This window comes from Archocentrus centrarchus, chromosome 1 (genome assembly GCF_007364275.1).
Source record: "Archocentrus centrarchus isolate MPI-CPG fArcCen1 chromosome 1, fArcCen1, whole genome shotgun sequence".
In the NCBI taxonomy this organism is placed as follows: Eukaryota; Metazoa; Chordata; class Actinopteri; order Cichliformes; family Cichlidae; genus Archocentrus; species Archocentrus centrarchus.
The window spans coordinates 38,603,975-38,625,974 of record NC_044346.1 but is presented as its reverse complement, the minus strand read 5'-3'; the positions used below and the strand labels follow the sequence as shown (position 1 = coordinate 38,625,974).

Here is a 22,000-nt window from a genome sequence, read left to right as displayed (position 1 = left end):
TAAAGCTTTTATTTTGTAGGTTTTAAAATATAAACATGCTAATATATTCTGCTGTATTATTATAGATTAATCAAAACAGCAGAATAAAAAGTAATTCAAATCATCTCCACCTGCAACAATAAATTGGCCTCATGGTTTTATAAAGTGGGCTGCATTCCTCAGGTGCAGCTTCTGTGCACACAGCTTCACCTTCACGGGTTTCCGGGACACTTAAATAATTCCACTCCTACTCTATCTGCCGTGACAGCCCGCAGTGTAAAACTGTCTGTTGTTAAAGTCTCGCGTGGGTCTCCATAAATTGCCAGCACGATCGTGGTCCTCCCCGCACGCCGGAATCGCAGGACCTGTGTTACCGCAATTAACCGCCAGAGGGCGACATCGTCCCGTGTGCGGTGCTGGGTCCCGGAAGTTGTGACAACGTGCTCCCCAACGCGACCACCACAATGAAAGCTATCATTCAGAGGGTCACCAAGGCGACTGTGACAGGTAAGCTTTAACATGAGCGGGGTTGCTGCGCTTTGTGAGCGCACCTGAACTCGAGGCTTCTCACAGCTTCCGCTTGTTTACGTCGCTGACGCTTCTTTCTAGCTAAGCTAGCAGAGTTAGCATGAGCCAGCAGAGTGAATGAGCTGCTCCCTCTCCAGCTGAGATCCTCCACTGCCACTGCTGAAGCCCGGGGGGGATTATAGCAGTGAAAGTGTCCTCTGGATGTCTGCAGCGCTGACGGCTGAGTGACAGCCCTGACTGCCTGTTTCCCCCGCAGCCTGTCACCTGTCAGCGGGCAACAGTAACAACAGCTGGAGGGCAAACATGCTGGTGTGTGTGGAGTTACACTTTTTGTATCCACAACAGCATTAATGTCAGGCGATATTATTTTCTCACTGAGAAATTATGTTTAAAATGTCTGCAGCTTTGATTTTACCAGTCAGACTTTATTTTTTCACCTAAATATGCTTAAAAAGGCGGTTTTCTTTGCCTCCTAACCGCCCAGCCTGAGCTGTCCCTCTGACGGACTCCTTAATTATCCCGTCCTTCCTGGTCACTCCCGGTGAAAATCCTAACACCTTCAGCTCTTCCTCCTGACTTTTCCTCAGTGACACCATCTCGTGGGTAACTCGAAATATCAGGTGGGCAAACAGCTGACGTTAGAGCAGCCAACCGGTAACCAGCAGGTTGCTGGTTTGAGTCTCTGTTCAGATGCTGACATCTCGGAGGTGACTGTTTTCGTCATGAGCCCTGACAGAAATAATAACAAACAAAAACTCATAGTTAAAAACGTGAATTTGATGGTTTCCACAGGCTGAAGAACAGCAGGCATCAACAACTGCATTTCTCAGTAAGAGCAGCACAGTTAACACACACACACACACACACACAGTGTGAGTGTTGGTTTTACTTCAGCTGCTTTGAGTGCATTAATTAAAGCAGTAATTATAAAAATCATTTTGACAGACACAAAAAAGCTGAAAAGCTTTTATTCTGAAGTCTGAGGAGAATGAAGCTGCTCCTTTGTGTTGTCAGGCTGCTTATTCGGTGCAGTCCCACCACAAAAGTACACGTGACTGTAACAATAAGGCCATAATACACCTCCAATTGGAAAGGTAAGCCTGTCAGTGGCCTGCAGGAAAAAGGAAAATGAGGGAAAATCAGAAACAGAATTAAATATGAAATTTTACTGAACAAAACATGTCAGCTATGGTCTCATATTACATCCAGATTATAGAAACAACAGGGAGTGCTGCGGCTGTGAGTGCACCAGTAAAAACTCAGTGAAACTCTGATATTATTGGTGGAAAAGCAGGTCAACAGTGCACAGGTTAGTGAACGAGGCTGCATGTGGTATGAGGGGATTCTGCTCCAGTACACAGGAGGCCAAAATGACCCCCAGACCACCGAGCAGTGCCGGTTCACCGCTGGGTTCCGTTTCAGGTGTCCACGATGAAAAATACGTTTCCAAAGGATGCCTGCAATATTTTCATGAAAGCTTGAAATCAACCAAAAATTTTAAGGACAGAAAAACCTAAAAATCCAACAGTTTCTGACATTAACTCCTTTGTACAGGAGGTCAGATTTCCTGGAGCCGGTGGAGCTCTTTGTTGGCACGGTCTGGTGTCTCTCTGTGCGAGTCTTCATTCTGTTGTGTTTTCCTGCAGTGGGCGAGGAGCAGGTCAGCTCGATCGGACGTGGACTGTGTGTGCTGCTGGGTCTGTCTGTGGAGGACACGCAGAAGGATGCTGAGTACATGTGAGTGCAGGAACCAGAAAGTGCTCTGAAATATAATATCACAAAAAGAAATAAAATAAAACCACAAAACCAAAGCGATGAATGAGCTTCTCTTAGGCTCCGTTAGCAAAATTAAATATCTTCAGTAATTCTAGTGGTCCCATAATATCATTCACCCATATCACCCCTCCCAGCATGTCTTCAGCAGCGACACCGATCTATGAGCATCAGTTTGATTTGACAGACGTGTCTGTGAATGGAGCCTGATCCTGGTTTTGATTTAACAGTGTTTGTTGCTTCCAGCTGTTTGGCTTCATTAAAAAATCTGCAGCTTTGTAGGATCCATACGAGCGTCTCCAAAGTGAGAGTTGGTCACATTTAGGCACGTGTCACTGCAGCGGTGAGGTCATCATTTATTAAAACAGTTAATATCACGGTCGACTTTTTAAAAGCTGAAGTGAAAGAAGGAAATGCACCGAGAAAACTAAAGTAACTAAAGATGAAGATGGATGTGAATTAGAAAACTCTGGGCAGAGCAGCTGCTCACTGTCTTCTTCCAACCTCGACGTTTCAGGGTACGCAAGATCCTGAACCTGCGGCTGTTCGAAGACGAAAACGGCCGAGCGTGGAGCAAAAGCGTCATGGAGAGGGATTTCGAGGTTCTGTGCGTGAGCCAGTTCACCCTGCAGTGCGTCCTGAAGGGCAACAAGCCGGACTTCCACTTGGCCATGCCCGCAGAGCTCGCTCAGCCCTTCTACAACAGCATCCTGGAGAACATGAGGAGCACCTACAAACCAGAGCTCATTAAAGGTGGGTCACACGGAGATGCAGGTCTGCGTCAGTCAAACCTGCCAACAGCAGTTTGATTTACAAGCAGCTTCTTTATCTGAGCTGGTACAAAATCAGCTGTTAATGGGACTCGGACGGGGTGCAGATGTTCACGCTCAGCTCAGGCATGTGGACGCCAGCCTGCGAGGAGGGAAGGTCGAAGTCAGCGCCGCTAACGTTCGCCACGCTCTGTGTGTGCAAAGTGCCGCACGTTTCAGCTGCATTTAAAACTCAGTCTGATTAATGAAGACTGTGATCACATGTTTCAGGTGGCTGTTAAACACACGCAGTATTTGTGCAGACCGTGTTTGGCCTCGTTAAGACTGGGTTCAGTTTTTATGACTAATAAACAGTCGACTGGTAAGTTTGTTTTTCTTTCTCACATTTATTTAATACTTAATTTGAACTTTATTAAAGTTACTGCAGCTTCACAGCTGGTTTGAAACTGAGCTGAGTCGAAACTCTGTCCATACAAATATTATGTGTGAATTTAAGAGCTGTGAAAGTGATAATCAGGTGCTGCAGCGTTGGATATTGGTGAATGGCATCATCACTTCAGAGGACATTCATTAAAAAAACAGGTTAATTTGTTTAATTGACTTCTGGTGATGTGTAGCAGCATTCTCGATAATCTGAATTTCCGTGATACGTCTGAGAGAAATGCTTGAAACCTGCACTGTAATATTTGAGGCAGCAGATCACTCGCTCCCTCAGCAGGTCTGCTTGTTGTGTTGAAAGCTGGTCGTTAATGAAGTGAACAGGCTGCAGCTTTAATGAGCGCATTGTTAGAAGTTTCCACTCCCATCAGTGCATCTTCACTGCTTTAACATCCTGTGATTTCCTCCTGCTGGAGTTGCTCCTAAACCTTCACGGCTGATACTGAGTCGCTGTTTGGAGCTGAGAATAAGATGAATTATTTAAATCAAAAATGGTCAGTTTGGTGGAGGTCTTTCGAGAGGCTGGTCTTAATAGAGTCCCAGGAGGCTGCAGGACTCGCTGTTACCTGAGTCACAGCTAATTGGAAACAAAAGGTCAAAGGGCACCGTTATTATAGGCCTGGACCAGTGCTCCTGCTCTTTGCTATTTAATTGCCCGCGTTCCCATCTCAGTGTGGGGTCACGGCCGTTTAAGGGGCGGATTATCGGTGTGGCGATGCGCTGGCAGTGACGGTGGCAGTGAAGTGGGTCAGCCCACCGGGGAGCAGGTGAGGAGAACACCTTGTCCCAGTAAGGGAGGCGTAAGGCTTCTTAATTAGGAAGCCTTACGCCTCCCCCTCCAGAGAGAAAATGTGATGATGCAGCGCTTGTCCACCACGGCCCAGCAGCTTCACCGTGCAGATGGTGTCATTAATCTCGCGGACCGGGTGGACGAAAGGAAAAGCTGGAACTTCCTGTCCTCGCACCTCCCCTTCGCCTTCGTCCCCAATGTCTCAAAGCTCCACGTTGGTGAAACATCGAGTGCTGATGGCTGTGAACTGCAATCTGACTGGTCTCACAGTTTTATTCATTTCTGTCGTCCTGGTTCTGTAGATGGGGAGTTCGGGGCTCGCATGCAGGTCCACATTCAGAACGACGGACCGGTCACCATCGAACTGACGTCACCGACTGGACCCACAGACCCCAAACAGGTACAGCTGAGCATGAAGGGTTAAAGGAGTACCTTCACTCAGAATCATCTCACTGCCTCAGTTACCAGATGGAATAAAAATCAGACCTTCAATGAGGATTGTTTTCAGTACAGGATACGACAGAGCGGTTAGATACAGATAACATTTGATTTTCCTTTTTAACTTAAAGACTGCAACAGTTAACTTTGATTTGTCCAGCAGTATTGGAGCAGTGAGGCCAGTCCTTTATTTCTGCTGCAGACTGCAAACATTTGGGTTTGACATTAAAAGATGAATATGAGACAAAAAGATCAAAGTCTCAGCTTTTATTTCCAGGTGTTTCCATCTGGATCTGATCCACAGCTCAGCATCTTTGGTCTGAAGCCACCCACTGACTGACAGGTGTGTTTTGTTGCCCAGGTGTGTCCTGTTATGATGATTCAAACAATAAATAGGGCTGAACGTCTGCACTCAGATTGGGGTCCTGCCTGTGCAGACTGCATTTATAGTTGGAGGAGGAACCAACACGGAAACACGGAGAAGATGGAAAACCAACCAGAGCCAAGAACCATCATGAGCCGGTACCACCGTTTGGAAGGTCCTGAAGAAGAAAGTCGTCACAGGTGTACTAAGTAACAGGTGTGGAACAGGTAGACCAAGAAAGACCCTAAAACAGCTGTTAGTGACATCAGCAGCAGCCTCCAGAGGGAGGGGTGAAGGATCACCATCTCCTGTTCACAGAAGGCTTCATGAACTAAAGCACAGAGGCTTCACCAGAAGAAACGAACCACCAATGAGCGAGAAGAGCAGAAGAAGAACGAGCCTCAGAAACTCTGGGACGAAGTTTGACGGACGGACGAGACAGAGATGAACCGTTACCACGGTGATGGAAAGGATCCGCTCGCGATCCCCAACATACGAGCTCATCTGTGAAACGCAGCGGAGGTGATGTCACCGTGATGTCATCAGTGCGATGAGCTCAGAAGTCCACAGAAACATTTTGTGTGTCAGTTTAAAGAAAGATGGAACAAAGTGATTCATCATGAGCAGGATAACGACCCAAACACACACAGGAGCTCATCAGGGGCAGGAAGGTGTTAGACCGGCCTAGTTAGTCTCAGACTAAACCCTACAGAGCATTTTAGCTGCTAAAGAGGACACTGAAGGGAGGACCCCCCCAAAACCAGGAACTGAAAGAGGCTGCAGGGAAAGCTGGAAAAGCACCACAGAAGAAGAATGTAAAGGTTTAGTGATGTCAGAGGGTCACAGGCTGGATGCAGTTACTGCAGGTAAAGGAACTAAATATGAAGTCACTTTAATCTAGTTTAAGTTTATCTGCTCCAAGACTTTTGCTCACAAGAAAAACGGGCGGCTTCAGCCCAAAGCTGCTGAGCTGTGGATCAGATCCAGATGGAAACACCTGGAAAAGAAAGCTGAGGACTTCATCTTTTATCTCATATTCATGTTTTTATATCAAATCTAAATGTTTGCAGTCTGCAGCAGAAATAAAGGACTGGCCTCGCTGCTCCTGTACGTTTGGAGGGGAGTGTGTTTCATATACACTCTGTATATAAAACCAACTGACTCTGAAGACACTCCCTCCTGAACGTCCCCACTTTAGCAGACGTTATCCACACGACGTTCTCAGGTTTGAAAAACACATTTAAGCTCTGTTTAAAAACTGCAGCCAGATCAGTTTCACACTCAGGCGGGTTTCAGTCTAAAGACAGAACAATGAATCACAGCAGGAAGATGTTTGTTCTGTTCATCGACATTACAGACATGAAGTTGGTCCAGTTTATTGAAACTAGGATACATCCCATAATAATCAGGCTCAGACAAACCAGACTCAACAAAGCAACAATTTTATCTTTAGATTGAGACTCTTGCAGTGCGTGTAGAATTGATTTAAGTGTTTTTGTATGAAAAAAAAAGGCCCCGTAACTGAAAATATTTGTAATACAAAGGTAAAATTTTGAATGGCTTCATTAAATACACTAAAGTTATTGTACAAACAAGCTGAGCTGATTGTGAGGGGCTCAGCTGGGAGGCGCTTCATATGAAGTGCCACTAGGTGGCGGTGTTTGCTCTCCTCTCCTGTTCAGCTTTTTATGTTTCACTGTTTTTAATGAGACTCTAACAAGAACAAGAAACGTGGATTATTCACACCGCTCAGGTTTCTTTGAAGTTGTGGTTTATTCTGCTCAAACTGATGACATCATCTCTTTATTTAGGTGTAAGTGTGAGACGAGCCCGTCAGAAACAAATCTGAGCCGTATAAAATCGCACATCATCATCTGATTCTTAAAGGGTCACATGTGCGATGTCTGATGGCTAAATGGAAATCCAGAAATGCTTCAAATTTAAACAAAATGAAGCCAAAGTTTAAAATAAATAAATAAATTAGCCCCTCTCAGCTGATTGCTTTGGTTTAGCACCCACAGATTTTGCTTTCAGCAACTTTTTTGCTTAAATGCATTAAAAAATTCAACATCAATTCAATTCAAACTCAAGTATTTAACAGAAAAAAGGGGTTGCAGGGGCTCGAGCCTATCCCCGAGCCTATAGGTCGAGAGGTCGCCAGTCTGTCGCAGGACCAACGCAGAGACAGATGATCATTCACGCTCACGTACACACCTACGGCGTCTCCCGTTAACCTGACACTCCCCTGGACTGTGGGAGGAAGCTGGAGCACCTGGAGAGAACCCACACGGGCGCAGGGAGAACATGCAGACTGCACGCAGAACTCAGAAATATTGAACTCAATAAGCTCACGAAAAGGCAAAATGATTGTTTGTTCATCATGACTGCAGACAGCAGAGGGCCACACACTGAGCGCCTGAATAGAAACGTGACGCACAAAGTGCTGAAATATGTTCAAATCCTCGAGCGTAGGCAGACGACAAAAGTTTGTTATTAAAAAAATTCAATATTTCCTATCAGTCGGGTGTAAAATTAACTTTTCTTTTTTAAACATAGGACTGTTAATTATTGAACTCTTATTTTGAAAGTTCAGTTTCCTCTAACTACCTAGCTCCAGCCGTCAGGTCTCGTGTGTCCCGGCCTCATGCTGATCCGCTCGAGGCTTCCCTGCAGTCTCCGCCCACTTGGACGGTAGTCCTGGTTCTGTTCTGCGATCCGCTGTGAGCTCGAGTTCCACCTGCAGCAGGTGGAGAACGTGCTCGGAGAACGTGTTTGTGCTGTGAGCAGAACGACTTCTATTTCCTGTTATTTAATGTCACAAATATACTATGACTGATTAATGTATTTAAGAAAGATGGGCGTGTCACCTGCAAAGCCGGTGCTTTGAACAATCTTTAGTTGGGTTGGGGGGGGGGGGGGTTGTGTTTTCCTTTTGGGATGCTGGGGCTGGACCCTGCACCCCAGCCGCCCGCGTGCGTTCACAGGGGCCACACTGCCCCCAGATTACAGACTGGAGACAAACGAGATTATTTAAGCAGTTTTAGGAAGACGAGAATGAAGCTTTAAGCACTCAGACAGCAGCCACATCACATCCTCATGATTAACGTCTCTCACCCTCACGGAGCCGGACTGATGTCTCACTCAGTCGCCCCCGTGATGAAGCTGAAAGTCCCCCCCCATTTGTTTTAGTCATGTGTGTGAGAGAGACGGGGTGTTACGTGTGGGCTTCGGATGATTGGCAGCATCGGCCCACGTGCTTGCGCTCTCCCACCGCTGCACTGGACGCTTCAGGAAACCAGAGACAAACCGGGATGCCGCCTTTCTAAATGGACAGTTTTATTCTGAAGGTGCGCGCTGAAAGGGTTGGTGTATCATTTTGATTGCATGCAGGGAGCTTTGACAGGTTCTCATGCTCAGTGCTTTTAGGGAAAGGGACGTCAGTGTGATGCTGGATGAAAAGTACATTAGCAGCTGATTCATTTTAGCTTGTGAGAAGTCACGATGTGAGCACAGAGGACCGGCTCTGCAGGACTGACAAGTCCCAGAACTGAACTAAATGAACAGTTTGGAAGTTTTGTTTTCTTACTTCTCATTTTTAAGCCTTTTTTTTTTTTTGAAAGAAAAACTTACAACTGAGGAGGAAAAGAAAAGGCAAAGATGCTCTCAGGCTCCTGAACCGTGCCAGGATTTAATATTTACGTTTTTTCCTCCACATCATTTAAGTAAACTTAGAGGAAAGCTGTGAAACAGACACACTTTTCAAATATAAAATAATGCTACATCTATACATTAATGTGACAATAATGCCTCATATTTTAAAACTTATTCAGAAACACCAAACGTAGTTATATAAATAACCAAAAAAATTATAGTTACCAGTTCAGCAGCTGTTTTATTAACATGCAACATTAGTTAATATTTATATTTTTCTAACGACTCCATTTTGTACCACTGATGCATTTTTGCTGTTTTAGTTATTAATTTTATTGAGGTGAGAATTTAACGTACAGCTCTGTGCAGTTCACCACATTTTAATTTCAGCTACAATTTTGTCTTCCTGCAATTATTAAAAGAAGATAAAATGATTATTTTGAGACTTTCTGTTGTTTCTTTTACTTCCCGCCTCCATAAAAGTCCAGCTTCACCCCCCATCGGTTTTGTGTGTTTGTGTGTGTGTGTGTGTGGGGGGGTGTATTCAGTTCAATCACTCTGTTCAGCTTCTTTCTTTAAGGGTGATTAATCCACTGTTTTTCCAAAGTGTGATTAATCAGGTGATCGTGAAATTTTTGTATCTGCGGTCGATTTTCTCTGCAGTGACTTTGTGAATCATGAAAATATGTTTTTGCATATTATTTTTTTTTTTTGTGGTTTGAGTATGTGCAGGCGTGGGTTTGTGAATGAATGAATGAATGAAAGAGTCCAGTAATGGAAACATAAACCAGCGGTGGGAATGGCTGTTTGTCAGCCTCCTCCTGCCATCAGAATGAGCTTCCTTCTTCCTGAATTCAGCTCACTGCCGTGGAGCCCGGTTAGCGTCCTTATGCCTTGGCTGCGGGTCGGCTCTGGCTGCTCTCCCCTCGGTGGGCTTGGCTCGCTCGCCCAAGGGGGGGGGGATATTAAGCAGTCCTCAGAATTTTAATCTTGTCTGTTTGGGATGTTTTGCTGTGGGGGCTGAGGAGCCAAAGCCAAGACTGAACATGAGGGATAAAAGGCCAGCCAATAGGCTACGCTTGGCACGGGGTGGGAAATGAAGCAACAGCCAACAGACACTGCTCCTTTCTTTCCATGAATCAGGGATTTAGTCCACTGCAGGGTCAAGCGGCCAGCAAACAATGGAGTTATCCAGAGCAATGAAAATCATCCCGTTTGGATGTTCTCTTTGGGACGCTGGAGGGTGCAGCCCGATGGCAGAGGGGTCCTGAGTTTTCTGTTTGTTCACCTTACTGTTTGTGCATTTGGATTCAGACTCTGGGCTGAGACCCAACACACACACAGGAGTTGTGTAATGCTGGCTCATGTTGGCCGTTCACGTTGGAGAGTTTTGTGTTTGAATGCAGCGTTTGAAATGTTGATTATGACAAAGTAAGAAACATGTGTTTCCTCACAGTTTGTAATGAGATGATGAAAGTGTGTGTGTGTGTGTGTGTGTGTGTGTGTGTGTGTGTGTGTGTGTGTGTGTGTGTGTGTGTGTGTGTGTGTCCTGGTTTTCAGGCACCTGATACTGCAGTCAGGTCCATAAGTATGTGGACAGCAGTAGAATATTTGTAGTTTTACCTCATTACACCAGGATAGTGTTATATCAGTCAGTATGTGACTTTCAGCTTTAATTCATGATGGTTAATGATCGTATTCTGATAACCGTTCAGAAACTGGATGATCGACTAACAGGCTGTATTACAGCCGTGTGAGGAGCGTTATTTCATGACAGATTAAACACATGAAAGATTTGGAGTTGATTCCAAGTGAACTCCTATTTGGAAACTGCTGGGATGTGAGGTCCAAAGAGATGGAGATGCAAGTGAAGGAAGCCATCGTTGGAGAGAGCAAAAACCTCAGGAGCATCCAAATCAACAATCTGGTACATTAATTAAAAAAAAAGGAATACACTGGCAGCTCAGCAACAGCCTGAAAGACCACAGAAGACAGCTGAGGTGCATGAGGACAGAATTATTTCCATGGTTAAGAAAAACAACCTCACAGCATCAAACCGAGGCAGGCTGTCACTGTCAGTTTACAGTCAAGAGACGCCTTCATTTACAACAAGATGCAAACCTGCGGTTTCACAGGAAGAACAGATCAGACTCAGTCTAACCTGAACGGTCAGCTCTAAAGTACCAGAATGATGGGAAACGAAGAGCGTGAAGGAGGAGAGAAACGGCTCACGAGCCAAAGCATCATCTGTCTACCGTGTTATGTTATGGCATGAGCGTGTGTCTGCCAGTGGATCCATGCCATTAGCTTTTATTGATGCCGATAGAAGCAGCAGGATGAATGTGAAGCGTGCAGGCCTGTACTCTCTGCTCACACTCTGCAGAGCTGATCAGGCAGAGCTTCGTGCTGCAGATGGATAACGACCCAAAGCAAACTGCAAAAGCAACCCGAGAGTTTCTCAAAGCAAAGAAACGGGATATCCTCCAGTGGCCGAGTCAGTCGCCTGATCTCAGCCCAGCAGAGCGTCACATTTAGTTACTAATTACCAAACTGGATGCAGAGAGGCAACAAACAAGCAGCAACTGAGGGCATAATTAGAAAAACGGTGTCACTGTCCAAATACTCACAGACCTGCCTGCATATGAACTAAGTCAACACTACAGCATGTTAATGGGTGCAGCTGGGAATAACACTGTCTTTTTTGTACTCTTTGAATAATGTAATGTCTTATGCAATGCTTTGGATTTTTAAGATGACATTCACTTCATAAATATTTCCCTTGCAGCCATAAAAGTTTTACTCTGTGTTTCCGGAGTATTTCGGATGACAGGTGCCATACCTACTTCATCACCACTGTTCTGTGAGCTGTGAGGAAGAGGCAGGAGCAGCTCTGATTGTTAGAGTAGTGATTAGTCGTGCTGAGTGTCACTGTGAAGGGCTATTTTGAAGCGAGGCAGTGCATGCAGTCACAACAATAGACTCATTGAGGGGATCATATGACAGCTCAGAATAGCTCCAAATGCCGGCAGAATGCACGTAGTCATGTATCACAAATGTGGAGTGCTGGCCCGGCCTGCTGCTGCTGCTTGGTTTAATTAATTGTTGGAATTGTCATGCATGTCAGGACCTTTGGGTGAATACTGAGTACACTGCAAAGGTCACGATCTGCAAGTCATGATGCAGCATGTTCATGGTGGGACCACCAGGAGGCTTTCAGCTGCAGAGAAGGAAAAGGAACTGAAAGGAAAGGAAAATGTTAAACTTTAAAAGTTTAGACTTTTAGAAAGAAGAAAAATCCATAAATTAGTGTTGTTATTCCAGTGAGGTCATGTGACTGGGTTGTTTGTTAGCAGGAGAAAAAGAGAGAGCTTATGGATGTGAAAATACTGGATCGGGATCCAGGAATGCTTGAAATGATTCTTTTAGATTACATCATCTACGGCTCAGATTACCTGCGGTGTACCACAAGGGTCCGTTTTAGGTCCTATTTAATTTTTTATTTATATGCTTCCGCTTGGTTACGTTTTACAAACCCACACCATCTCCATCCCATGAGCCCCGCTGACCCTAAAAGCTGAGCTCCTGTTTTAAACCGAGTGATGCAGTTGTTGGATTACTGCTGTTGTATTTCTGACCCAGCCTTTTCTGTTTCTCATTCGTTTCTCAGCTATCAAAGCAGGAAAAGCAGCAGCAGAGGAAAGAGAAGACCCGCTCCAAGGGCCCCTCGGAGTCCGGCAGGGAAAAGGGGGCCCCGCGTTCCCGGCAGGACCCCAACGCCAGCAGTGGGGCAGAGGGTGACGTGTCTTCAGAGAGGGAGCCCTAGGTCATCGAGGTGAGGAGTCAGTTATAATGCAGGGTGTGTTCAGGTGAACACAGACCTGTCTGTCTTTATGAGTCTTCAATTATTTATCACTGAATAAAGGTTCATCCTAAAGGGTGGCCTGTTACGCTTTTTCCTGTCATCTATTATGGATGCTCACATTAAAAATGGCCAGAGTTTCAAATAATGACATCAGTGTATGTACAAGTAATATCTTCAGGCTTCAGACTGCTATAAACACTTAGGGTCACACATTATTTTCCCAACTCTGGGATCTGCATGACGTCATTTTGTTTACAACAGGGACCCAATCAGATGAATGTTGGCTTGAAGGGGAGGAGCTAAGACAGCTTGTTTGAGACAGAGGATGAACTGAGGGGCTGCACTGAGGCCCAGAGTCCGATAAATAAGGACTAATTTGAACATGTAAAGCTACAGAAGTCTTATAGCCACATTAAAAACACAAAAACAGGTTTAAACACACTGCAGGAAATAAAGCTGGAATCTGGAGTCCGAATACTTATTACCATCCTGCTTACATGTGCTGAAGAGAAATGCTTTAAACACGGAGTCATCCAGATGAAGCATTTATCAAACGACAACTTTATTCTGACAGTTTCGCTGAATTCTCACAATTTATTTCATAATACAGAAAAAATCTTATGATAATCTTTTTGTGGCCTTAATTCTCTTTCATACAAACTCTAGTAAGAGACCTGCAGGATAAATATGGAGCTGGAAATGAGCAGAGCAATTTATTATATTTGAAGATAATTCAGATCAATCAAATACCGAAGTGCTGAACCATAAGCACAGGGTATTGCATGCATATTACCGTATTTTCCGGAGTATAAGTCGCACTTTTTTTCATAGTTTGGCTGGGGGTGCGACCTATACTCCGGAGCGACTTATAGTCCGAAAAATACGGTACATTTTTAGGCGTTTTTGACAAAAAAAAAAAAACCCGGAATGTTAGATATGGTAATTTCACATGTTTGTTATTTTTACACTGAAAACCGCAAGAGGGCGCTCTAGGCTTGTGTACGGTACCTGCTACTTTTGTACCACTGAAAATTTAAAGTTTCAACATTACCGGTAACTTATAAAGACAACTGAGAAGGGCTGGAAAAAAAATGCCACCGAAAAGAAAATCATATTCTGCAGATTACAAGCTGCAAGTAGTGAAATATGCAGCCGAAAATGGTAATCAAGCAGCAGAAAGAAAGTTCGGAGTGAGCGAGAAACTTGTGAGGGACTGGCGAAAAGCGGAGGTTACTCTTACTGCAATGAAGAAAACTAAAAAAGCTAATCGCGGGCTAAAAGCTAGGTGGCCACAGCTAGAGGAACGAGTTCGCACATGGGTGCTTGAACAACGTGCAGCCGGGAGAGGCTTGTCAACAGTGCAGTTGCGTCTCCACGCCCAGGTAGTTTGTTGAAAAGCATGTAACTGAGCACAACGTGACTCCAGATCATATTATTAACATGGATGAGGTCCCCCTCACGTTTGACATTCCCATGGGCCGAAGTGTCGCGGAGAAAGGGCAAAAGAGTGTGAATATAGTAACAACTGGTCATGAAAAATCACACTTCACAGTGGTGCTGGCATGTTGTGGAGATGGATCAAAACTGCCACCAATGGTCATTTTCAAACGAAAAACCATGCCAAAAATCCAGTCCCCCTCAGTTGCCGTCGCCGTGAATGAGAAAGGGTGGATGGATCAAGAAATGATGAACTTATGGCTTACGAAGTGCTACACTAAGCGTCCGGATGGCTTCTTTAGAACACGCAAAGCCCTGCTTGTGATGGACAGCATGTGAGCGCACATCACGCCACAGTTCAAAGATAAATTAAAAGTTTTCAACACCATACCTGCCATCATCCCTGGATGCTTAACTAAAATACTCCAGCCACTTGATATCTCTGTGAACCGCAGCTTTAAGGCAGTATTGCGTCACCTGTGGGAGCAGTGGATGATGGATGGAGAGCACAGCTTCACGGCAACCGGGAGAATGCGCCACGCAACGTTCTCGGAAGTCATTGAATGGATCAGCAAAGCATGGGCTTCAGTGAAAACCGAAAGCATCCTGCTGGGATTCAAAAAGGCTGGAATAATTGTAACTGAGGACGAGACTGACGAAAGCGACAAAGAAGAGGAAGTGGCGCTTCGTCCACCTCCGGAGTTGGCGGAGTTGTTCATAAGTGACACAGAGGATGAAGAGTTCAATGGATTTGATGATTTGGAGTGAGATAAACTTTGATAAAAATGGTTTGATAAACTTGTAAGCATGTTCTTTATGTTAGTTATCTGAATAACTGTTCATGTTACCTTAACTTGGATTTTATTAAATAACCCCCCCCCCCCCGCGACTTATAGTCCAGTGCGACCTATATATGTTTTTTTCTTCTTTATTATGCATTTTTTGGCTGGTGCGACCTATACTCCGGAGTGACGTATAGTCCGAAAAATACGGTATGTCTGATTCTTTTTATTTGCTTCTGCAAAGCTGCAGTTACTGTTTGTTGGCCGTTTCGGAGGCAGCTCCGAAAGCTTGGGAGCGGTGATGTAACCTGGAAAGCTCTTCCAGTCTTGGCAGAAGGAAGTTGATGAATCGATCCAAGAAATTAAAGAAACAAACCAAGTGTAAATATGGGAATGTGTCTGCCAAGGCTGGTACCACTGGAACTCCATCAGTCACAACAGGACAGCTCGCCGGCCGACTTAATTACCCTGCATGCTCATCCACACACATCACTGTGTGTGTGTGTGTGTGTGTGTGTGTTTCTGCTGGAGGGGTCACAGCAAACAAGATTTCCAGCTCATAAAATGGCTTTTTACTTGCTGCAACAGCTTTCAGTGACCATATGGAGAGTTAAGCGTCTCGGCTGGCTCGTCTTTTCTTCTTGGTTTTTTTTTTTTGTTCAGGCGGATAATTCCTCAAATCAAACTTTTAAAATTAGTCATGTTTTGGAAAATTGGAGGATTTTTACCAAAACATGGAATTAAAAAATACAGGCCTCGGTGCTCGAGGTACGTTTGACCAAGTAATAAAAGTCCTTTATTGTAGTGATCCAGAGACTTAAAAAAAAAAATACCAACATGTATCTGTAGCTTCTTCAGATGTAACACAAAGAGGTGTGCAAAACTAAATGCGTACATCTTTTTTCTAGGCTCCAACGGTGAGACTGAATACATACATTTCTCTGGCCCTTGTCCGTGAAGGGAATCACACAGAAAGCATAAATTACAAGGCCCAGTTTTGGAGTGTGCGCTTTCTGACCTGATATTAGCTGTTTTGTGCAACTTCTCATTTCTAAGGTGGTGATTACAATGTGAGCATGAAGGTTAAAATAGACCAGAATTGTCCTTTAATCAGAGGATCATGTGGCAACCATGTGGGCTCAAACACTCACGTGCAGTTCCTCTAATGTCCACTCGAGGCAGGCTGCAGCGGTGAGTCCGTCCCCATAGACTCCCATGTTAAACTGCTGAACATTACAGCAGAAATAAACACGTTTACATCCTGATACAACAATAGTTTTAGTTTCAGTGGCTGGTTTTAAACTTCACAGCAGCTTTAGAGGAGGTGATTTGTTTTTAAAGCTCACCTGTTTGGATTTTGTTAAAACTCAAAGTCAGCAGTGTGATTACTCTGTGAGGTGTGTCCTAATGCAGCTGTTACTCAGCTCTGCTGATTCAAGCCACTGAACTGGACCTCTCCACCGTGTTTCTGCTGCTGCGCCCTTTTGGATCATTTTTACTGTAATTAGTTGACCAATAATATGGTGTGCTGTGTGGCACAGACCTTTGGATGGATGGATGGCTGCATTGGCCGTCAAAGCACTTCTAAGCTACGTTTCTGTTCTCCTGTTTCTGACTCCAGTTATAGGCAGGTGTGTTTTAAATAACCTTTATTGTACTTTGCTGGTTTTTATGTTCTTCTAAATTTGAGTCTGATGCTTAAATTTGCTGAAACTCTGAGAAAGAAGCAGCTTTGCATCTGTGAGGGAGTTTTTGTCTTTTGCACTGTCGACAAATGCCGTCGCCTCCCAAAAATAGTTATGTCCCATTTATTATATTAGTGTATGGTGTCATGTGCAATATGGCGTCTTTAAATGTGCAGCGAGAAGCAGTTACAGTGCTTGTTTTCCACGTCTCCCTTTTTTCCATCTGTGCCTGATCTCTTTGTTTTTGTTGACATTGCGGTGAAACTGGGCAACCTTCATGAGAGACAGACCTGTTTGTTTCTCATTCTGTGCTGCTTATGTGCGGCATCGGGGGGGCGGTTTTGTGTGTGTGTGTGTGTGTGTGTGTGTGTGTGTGCTGGGGGGTTGTTATTTGCCTTCAGTATTTGTTTACTAGTGCAAAAACAGACGAGTTCTGGGAGAACAGAGATGGGGAGGCATTGAGTCAGCTCTCTGTGTCCCCTCTGCTCTCCCTGCTGAGGCTGCAGACTCCCGCAGCACAGCTCCTCTCCCTCTGTGAACCCTCCGGCACACGTGCACGTTAATGGATATGCCCTCAAACTGGCAGCGATGCTTCCTGATCCCCGTGCACAAAGATGGCTCAGTGCAGTTTAGTTGCATGCAGACAGAAGCATGACTGACACCAGAGGGGTGAGATTAACGGGTTAGGAAGGGTTCACGAGCTTACAGTCAGTGTTTCGTTGTCGTGAAGGTGGCGCTCATCACCTGGTTAGAACATAGCAGTAACTGGTCTGGAGGAAGTCACGTGTTCAGAGTTTGGGTTCAGGATTGTCTGGAAGCACCTCATTTCTAAGTGCCGCAAACACTCACTGGCCACTTCATTAGGTATACCTGTATAACTGCTTGTTAACACAAATATCTAATCAGCCAGTCACATGGCAGCAGCTCAGTGTATTTAGGCATGTAGACATGGACAAGCTGAAGTTCAAACTGGGCATCAGAATGAAGTGATTTAAGTGACTGTGAATGCAGTGTGGTTGTTGGTGGCAGGCGGGCTTTCATAAACTGCTGCTCTGCTGGGATTCTCCTACACAGCCATCTCAGGGGTTTACAGAGAACGGTCCGAAAAAGAGTGAAGATCCAGTGAGCGGCTGTTTTCTGGAAGAAAATGCCTCGTTGATGCCAGAGGTCAGAGGAGAAGGACCAGACTGCTTTGAGTTAACAGGAAGACAACAGTCACTCAAATAACCACTCGTTATAACCAAGGTGTGCAGAAGAGCGTCTCTCAAGCGTCTCACATCAAACCTTGAAGCAGAGAAACTACAGCAGCTGAAGACCACGCCAGCTGCCACTCCTGTCAGCTGAGAACAGGAAACTGAAGCTACAATTCACACAAGGAAAAATGTTGCCTGATCTGATGAGTCTCGATTTCTGCTGCAACATTTGGATGGTAGGCATAAACGGCATGAAAAACATGGCTCCATCCTGCCTGGTATCGACCGTTCTGGCTGGTGGTGGTGTGATGGTGTGGGAGATATGGTCTTGGCACACTTTGGGCTCCTTAGAACCAACGAGCACCATTTTAAATGCCACAGCCCGCCTGAGTATTGTTGACCATGTCCATCCCTTTATGACCACAGTGTACCCGTCTTGCTTCCAGCAGCTTGAGTCACGTCAAAGTGGGTTCTTCAACATGAAAAATGAGTTCACTGTACTCGAATGACCTCCGTAATCATCAGATCTCAGAACAGAGACTCTCATCGTGGACGTGCATTCGACAAATCTGCAGCGACTCTGTGATGCTGTCATGTTGATATGGACCAAAATACCTGAGGAAGATTTCCAGCATCTGTGCCATGAAGAATTAAAGCAGCCCTGAAAGGAAAAGGGGGTCCAACTCAGTACTAGAAAGGTGTACCTAATGAAGTGACCGGTGAAGGAATATGTTTTATACAGCCTGATATCGCCAAAGGAATTCCTGCTGCAACCAAATAACGGTCACATGTTCCTCTGATAACGGCTCCTGATTGGAGCCATGATGCCTCTGAGGGTGCTCTGAGAAATCCTGATCCCAAAGCTTTGGACTTCTACTGACTAAATCAGCATTTTCATATCTTGTATGAAAAATGGAGTTATCCTCTTCACTCTTAATTCCTGAGTGATCCTCATCCAGGTGCCTGATAGTTCCTGTTAGCTTCTCATGGCTCAAACAAAACCTCAGCAGGTACAATGACACACTCAAAACCTCCTCAGAAATATGATGATGATGATGCAGTGTCCTCCCCCAAACTCCTCCACAGCAGGGGGGGCTGCACTGTTAATCCCAAATTGCACATTGGGTAAACATGTTCCCCAAGTCTTGGAGGCTTCAGCTCCTCGTTACATAAGGTCTTTGTGTCTGACCAGGAGCCGGGGGTGGGGGTGGGGTGGGTGAAATGTGAGAGAAGGTGCGAGTGATCTCGATGTTGCAGCGAGGGAGCGCTCACACAGCACTTCTGGAAGTCTGCGTGCTGTAGTGATGGAGGGGGGGAGAAATGTCGTGCAGCGGCGGCGCTTGTTCGGCTCTGTCGCTGCATATTTTAAAAGGGGAACCGGTGCTCCCGAGGTTTGCTTTGACTTAAACATGAGCCGTGCGCGCCTTCCACCGAAGGAGCAAACCGTGACGGCCCTCCGCGATCTCCTCTGCTCGTCCTTCCTGTCTGCAGATAGAACAGCTTCCAGTACAGGAAGGTTTCAGCTGCTGTGACCAGTTTCCAGCCCACACGGATAACTACAGCTGTAACTGTTCTCAGGTCTGTCAGACACATTCAGACTACACAAAACTGCATTTTTACATTTTGTTTTTATTGCTACGGTCAGCATTTTTGTCCAGATCTGGCAATAAAATGCAGACTTCTGAATTTGTGTCTGCTCGCCTAAAATGACGGCTGCACTTTAAACCTTCAGTAATTTTTATTTCATTGTATTTTAACAGGAAATAAACAAATAAAGCTGCACATGAAGAAATCAGTGAGAAATCTGCGTGATTAGATTTGAGTATCTGGCATAGGTATTCCTGCTATTTAACTGAATGAACATGGTTTTCCATGTTTTTGTTTATTTTTAGATGTAGTGTTCATGTTATCAGCTGTTAAGTGGGAGGAGAGTACAGAGAGTAGACGGGAAAGTGGGGAGAAAGTCAGGGGGTGGGTGGGGGGTGATACTGGAATCACTGGATTTGGCTTCCAGGGATTATGAACAAATCTGGATAAAACAATAAATTTTTGCATTAATTTTCCCAACAAGATTTCTTTGTTTTTAATTAGCACTGCTGCCTCACAGCTAGGATGACATCTAGAAGGTCTGGGTTCGATTCCACCTTGGCCCAGGCTTCTCTCTCTGTGTGGAGTTTCCATGTTCTCCCCATGTCTGCGTGGGTTCCTCCCACAGTCCAAAGACATGCAGTTAGTGGGGTTAGGTTAATTGGTCACTCTAAATTGCCCATAGGTGTGAATGTGAGTGTGAATGGCTGTCTGTCTCTCTGTGCTGGCCCTGCGACAGGCTGGTGACCTGTACAGGTGTACCCTGCCTCTCGTCCTATGACAGCTGGGATAGGCTCCAGTCCCCCCCCCCCCAATCAGAGCCAATCAGAGGTCATATTTTTACTTCCATTTTGCGTCAAAATAAATTTCTAATGAAGTCATATATTTTAACATTCAAAAATGTTAAAATCCCAGAAAGATAAAGAGAGGCTAAAATAACTGCTGTTCCATCTCTCATGCAGATGTCACACTGGGGACGTGACGGTGAGCCCAGTTTCCTCAGGAAGGCCACAACCTCAGCGACTCTCACCTGATCCTGGACTGTCCTTCCTGTTTGGAAATCTGCAGGATTTTTTCAGCCTGTTTCAGAACATCGTGCCCCTGGAATCTCTTCTCCACCCTCAGATAGGACCGGCTAGATGTAGCACAGAGGACGTCTGGTCATGTGACCGTGCAGTTTTCTTAGATTTATAAGGGGAGATTCAGCATGGGTGATACAGGAAGACTACATCATCCCACCATGCAGCCCAGTAGCTTTATTTATTCTTTTCTTTTCCCCTCACAGCCTTTTTCCATGTTTCTGCCTCCATCTGCCTCTTTTCTTTCTCTCTGTCTGTTCTGACTTAATCTCTGCTTAGAGACACGACTCTGACCCTGAAGCTCAGCTCAGCTCCAAGTTCATACTGCAGGAACATCGTGGTTTTTTTTTTTTTTTTTTTTTTAGGTCTAAGAGGTTATTTTACTGTTTAAGGTCAAACTGAAATTGCTACGACAGTCTGTCCAGTAAGTGAAACAGCACTGTTGAGGAAAAATAGCCAAAACAAGCAGGTTTAGGGTTTATGTGCGAAGACATTATATAAAGGAAAGATGCAGCTTCTGTGAAGTCACCCATTGGTTAGTGAAGTTGTGGACGTGTGCCTGCTCTCTCCTCAAACTGGGCCATAAAAATCAACATCATGTTATAGTAATGAAGACGTGAAACTAGCAGCAGAGCCCATAAACTCATCAGCAGAGCATTTACTGAGGTCACAGATGAAGTTTTCTCACATTTCTGCTCAACTGGCCAGCTTTTTTGCAGCTAGAGGAGTCGCCCCCTGCTGGCCGGTGATAAGAGCGTAGGTTTCAGGCACCTTTGCGCAGACTCAGAAGCTACATCGCTAACATGCAGACAGCAGCCTAAAGCTAAACCCCGAAGAAGCAGCAGCCTGCATTAAATCTCCAGATACATGCAGGCATGATGCTGCACTCTGACTTTGCTAACAACATTAGTTTGGCTAACCAGCTGAATGCTGGCTAACTGCTGTCTACTAGCTAGTTAGCAAAGTGACCCACCCTGACCTGCTAGCAGAGAGGCTGCCAGGGTGCTTTTGATGCCCCAAATCATTATTTTCTTTTCACTAATAGAAAAAAATAACTGCAATTTAAAGTCATTTTAACAGCACAAAGCTGAGGACTCGTGATTTCAGTTGGACTTTAAATCCTGTCATGTGACCTGTTGGTCTCACTGTGCTCGATACTGTAGTCGATTTTGAGCCCAGGATCAAGTTGCTGTGACTGCTGTCTCGCTTACCTGTGCTTTACACCTGTGGGGAGGGGCCAGCTGTGCTTCACTGTCAGTGACACATCAGTGTGACAAACTCTGACATCACGAAAGCTCATCAGCTATTTATTCACGTTTCTCAGCGTGACGCGGTCACGCGGCGGGTCTGAATGTACGTTTTGTTGTCGTTTTTATAAAGATGTAAAAAAAAAAAAAAGTGTGTCCCGCTGTTTGTTTTATTCTGCCTGTTTTCATGCACACAGCAGGGAGGCTTGTCCTTATTTCTCCTTTCAGCATCACCACCTGGCCTCTCTGTACTGTCCCAACTTTAGCTCCCCTTATTTTTTTTTTTTTTGTCTATTCTTGGCCAACCGTACTCTACCCCTCATCCTCTTCCTCACTGCTTTGAGGTTGTGGTGGCGAGGAAGAGGAGCTGCTGTATTCTGGTCGTGGGGGCTCTCTG

At 45.1% G+C, this 22,000-nt stretch overlaps 2 protein-coding genes across 3 annotated transcripts in view; both read left to right on the top strand.

Moving 5' to 3' along the window:
* LOC115789851 (E3 ubiquitin-protein ligase DTX1-like) overlaps positions 1-21,732 on the top strand; it is a 70,506-nt gene extending 48,774 nt beyond the window's left edge. Inside the window, exons 13-14 of one of the 2 annotated variants that reach the window (XM_030743416.1) lie at positions 20,240-20,384; positions 20,598-21,732. In XM_030743416.1, coding sequence (XP_030599276.1) covers positions 20,240-20,384; positions 20,598-20,624 — 172 coding nt within the window. In that variant the 3' untranslated portion in view covers positions 20,625-21,732. Of the gene's footprint in view, positions 1-20,239 lie in introns of both variants that reach the window. The other variant, XM_030743425.1, reaches the window with a different exon arrangement.
* On the top strand, positions 334-20,377 carry dtd1 (D-aminoacyl-tRNA deacylase 1). The gene is made up of 6 exons (XM_030743448.1): positions 334-486; positions 2,154-2,244; positions 2,798-3,033; positions 4,581-4,678; positions 12,399-12,563; positions 20,240-20,377. The coding sequence occupies exons 1-5, from the start codon at positions 444-446 to the stop codon at positions 12,552-12,554; spliced, it is 624 nt and encodes a 207-aa protein (XP_030599308.1). The 5' UTR covers positions 334-443; the 3' UTR covers positions 12,555-12,563; positions 20,240-20,377.
* Positions 21,733-22,000: the final 268 nt, after the last annotated feature.

Coding starts and splice junctions, on each gene's coding strand:
- dtd1 (XM_030743448.1), top strand. CDS start 444: ATGAAAGCTATCATTCAGAGGGTCACCAAGGCGACTGTGACAG. Junction 2,245..2,797: donor CAGAAGGATGCTGAGTACAT/GTGAGTGCAGGA, acceptor TCGACGTTTCAG/GGTACGCAAGATCCTGAACC. Junction 4,679..12,398: donor GACCCACAGACCCCAAACAG/GTACAGCTGAGC, acceptor TTCGTTTCTCAG/CTATCAAAGCAGGAAAAGCA.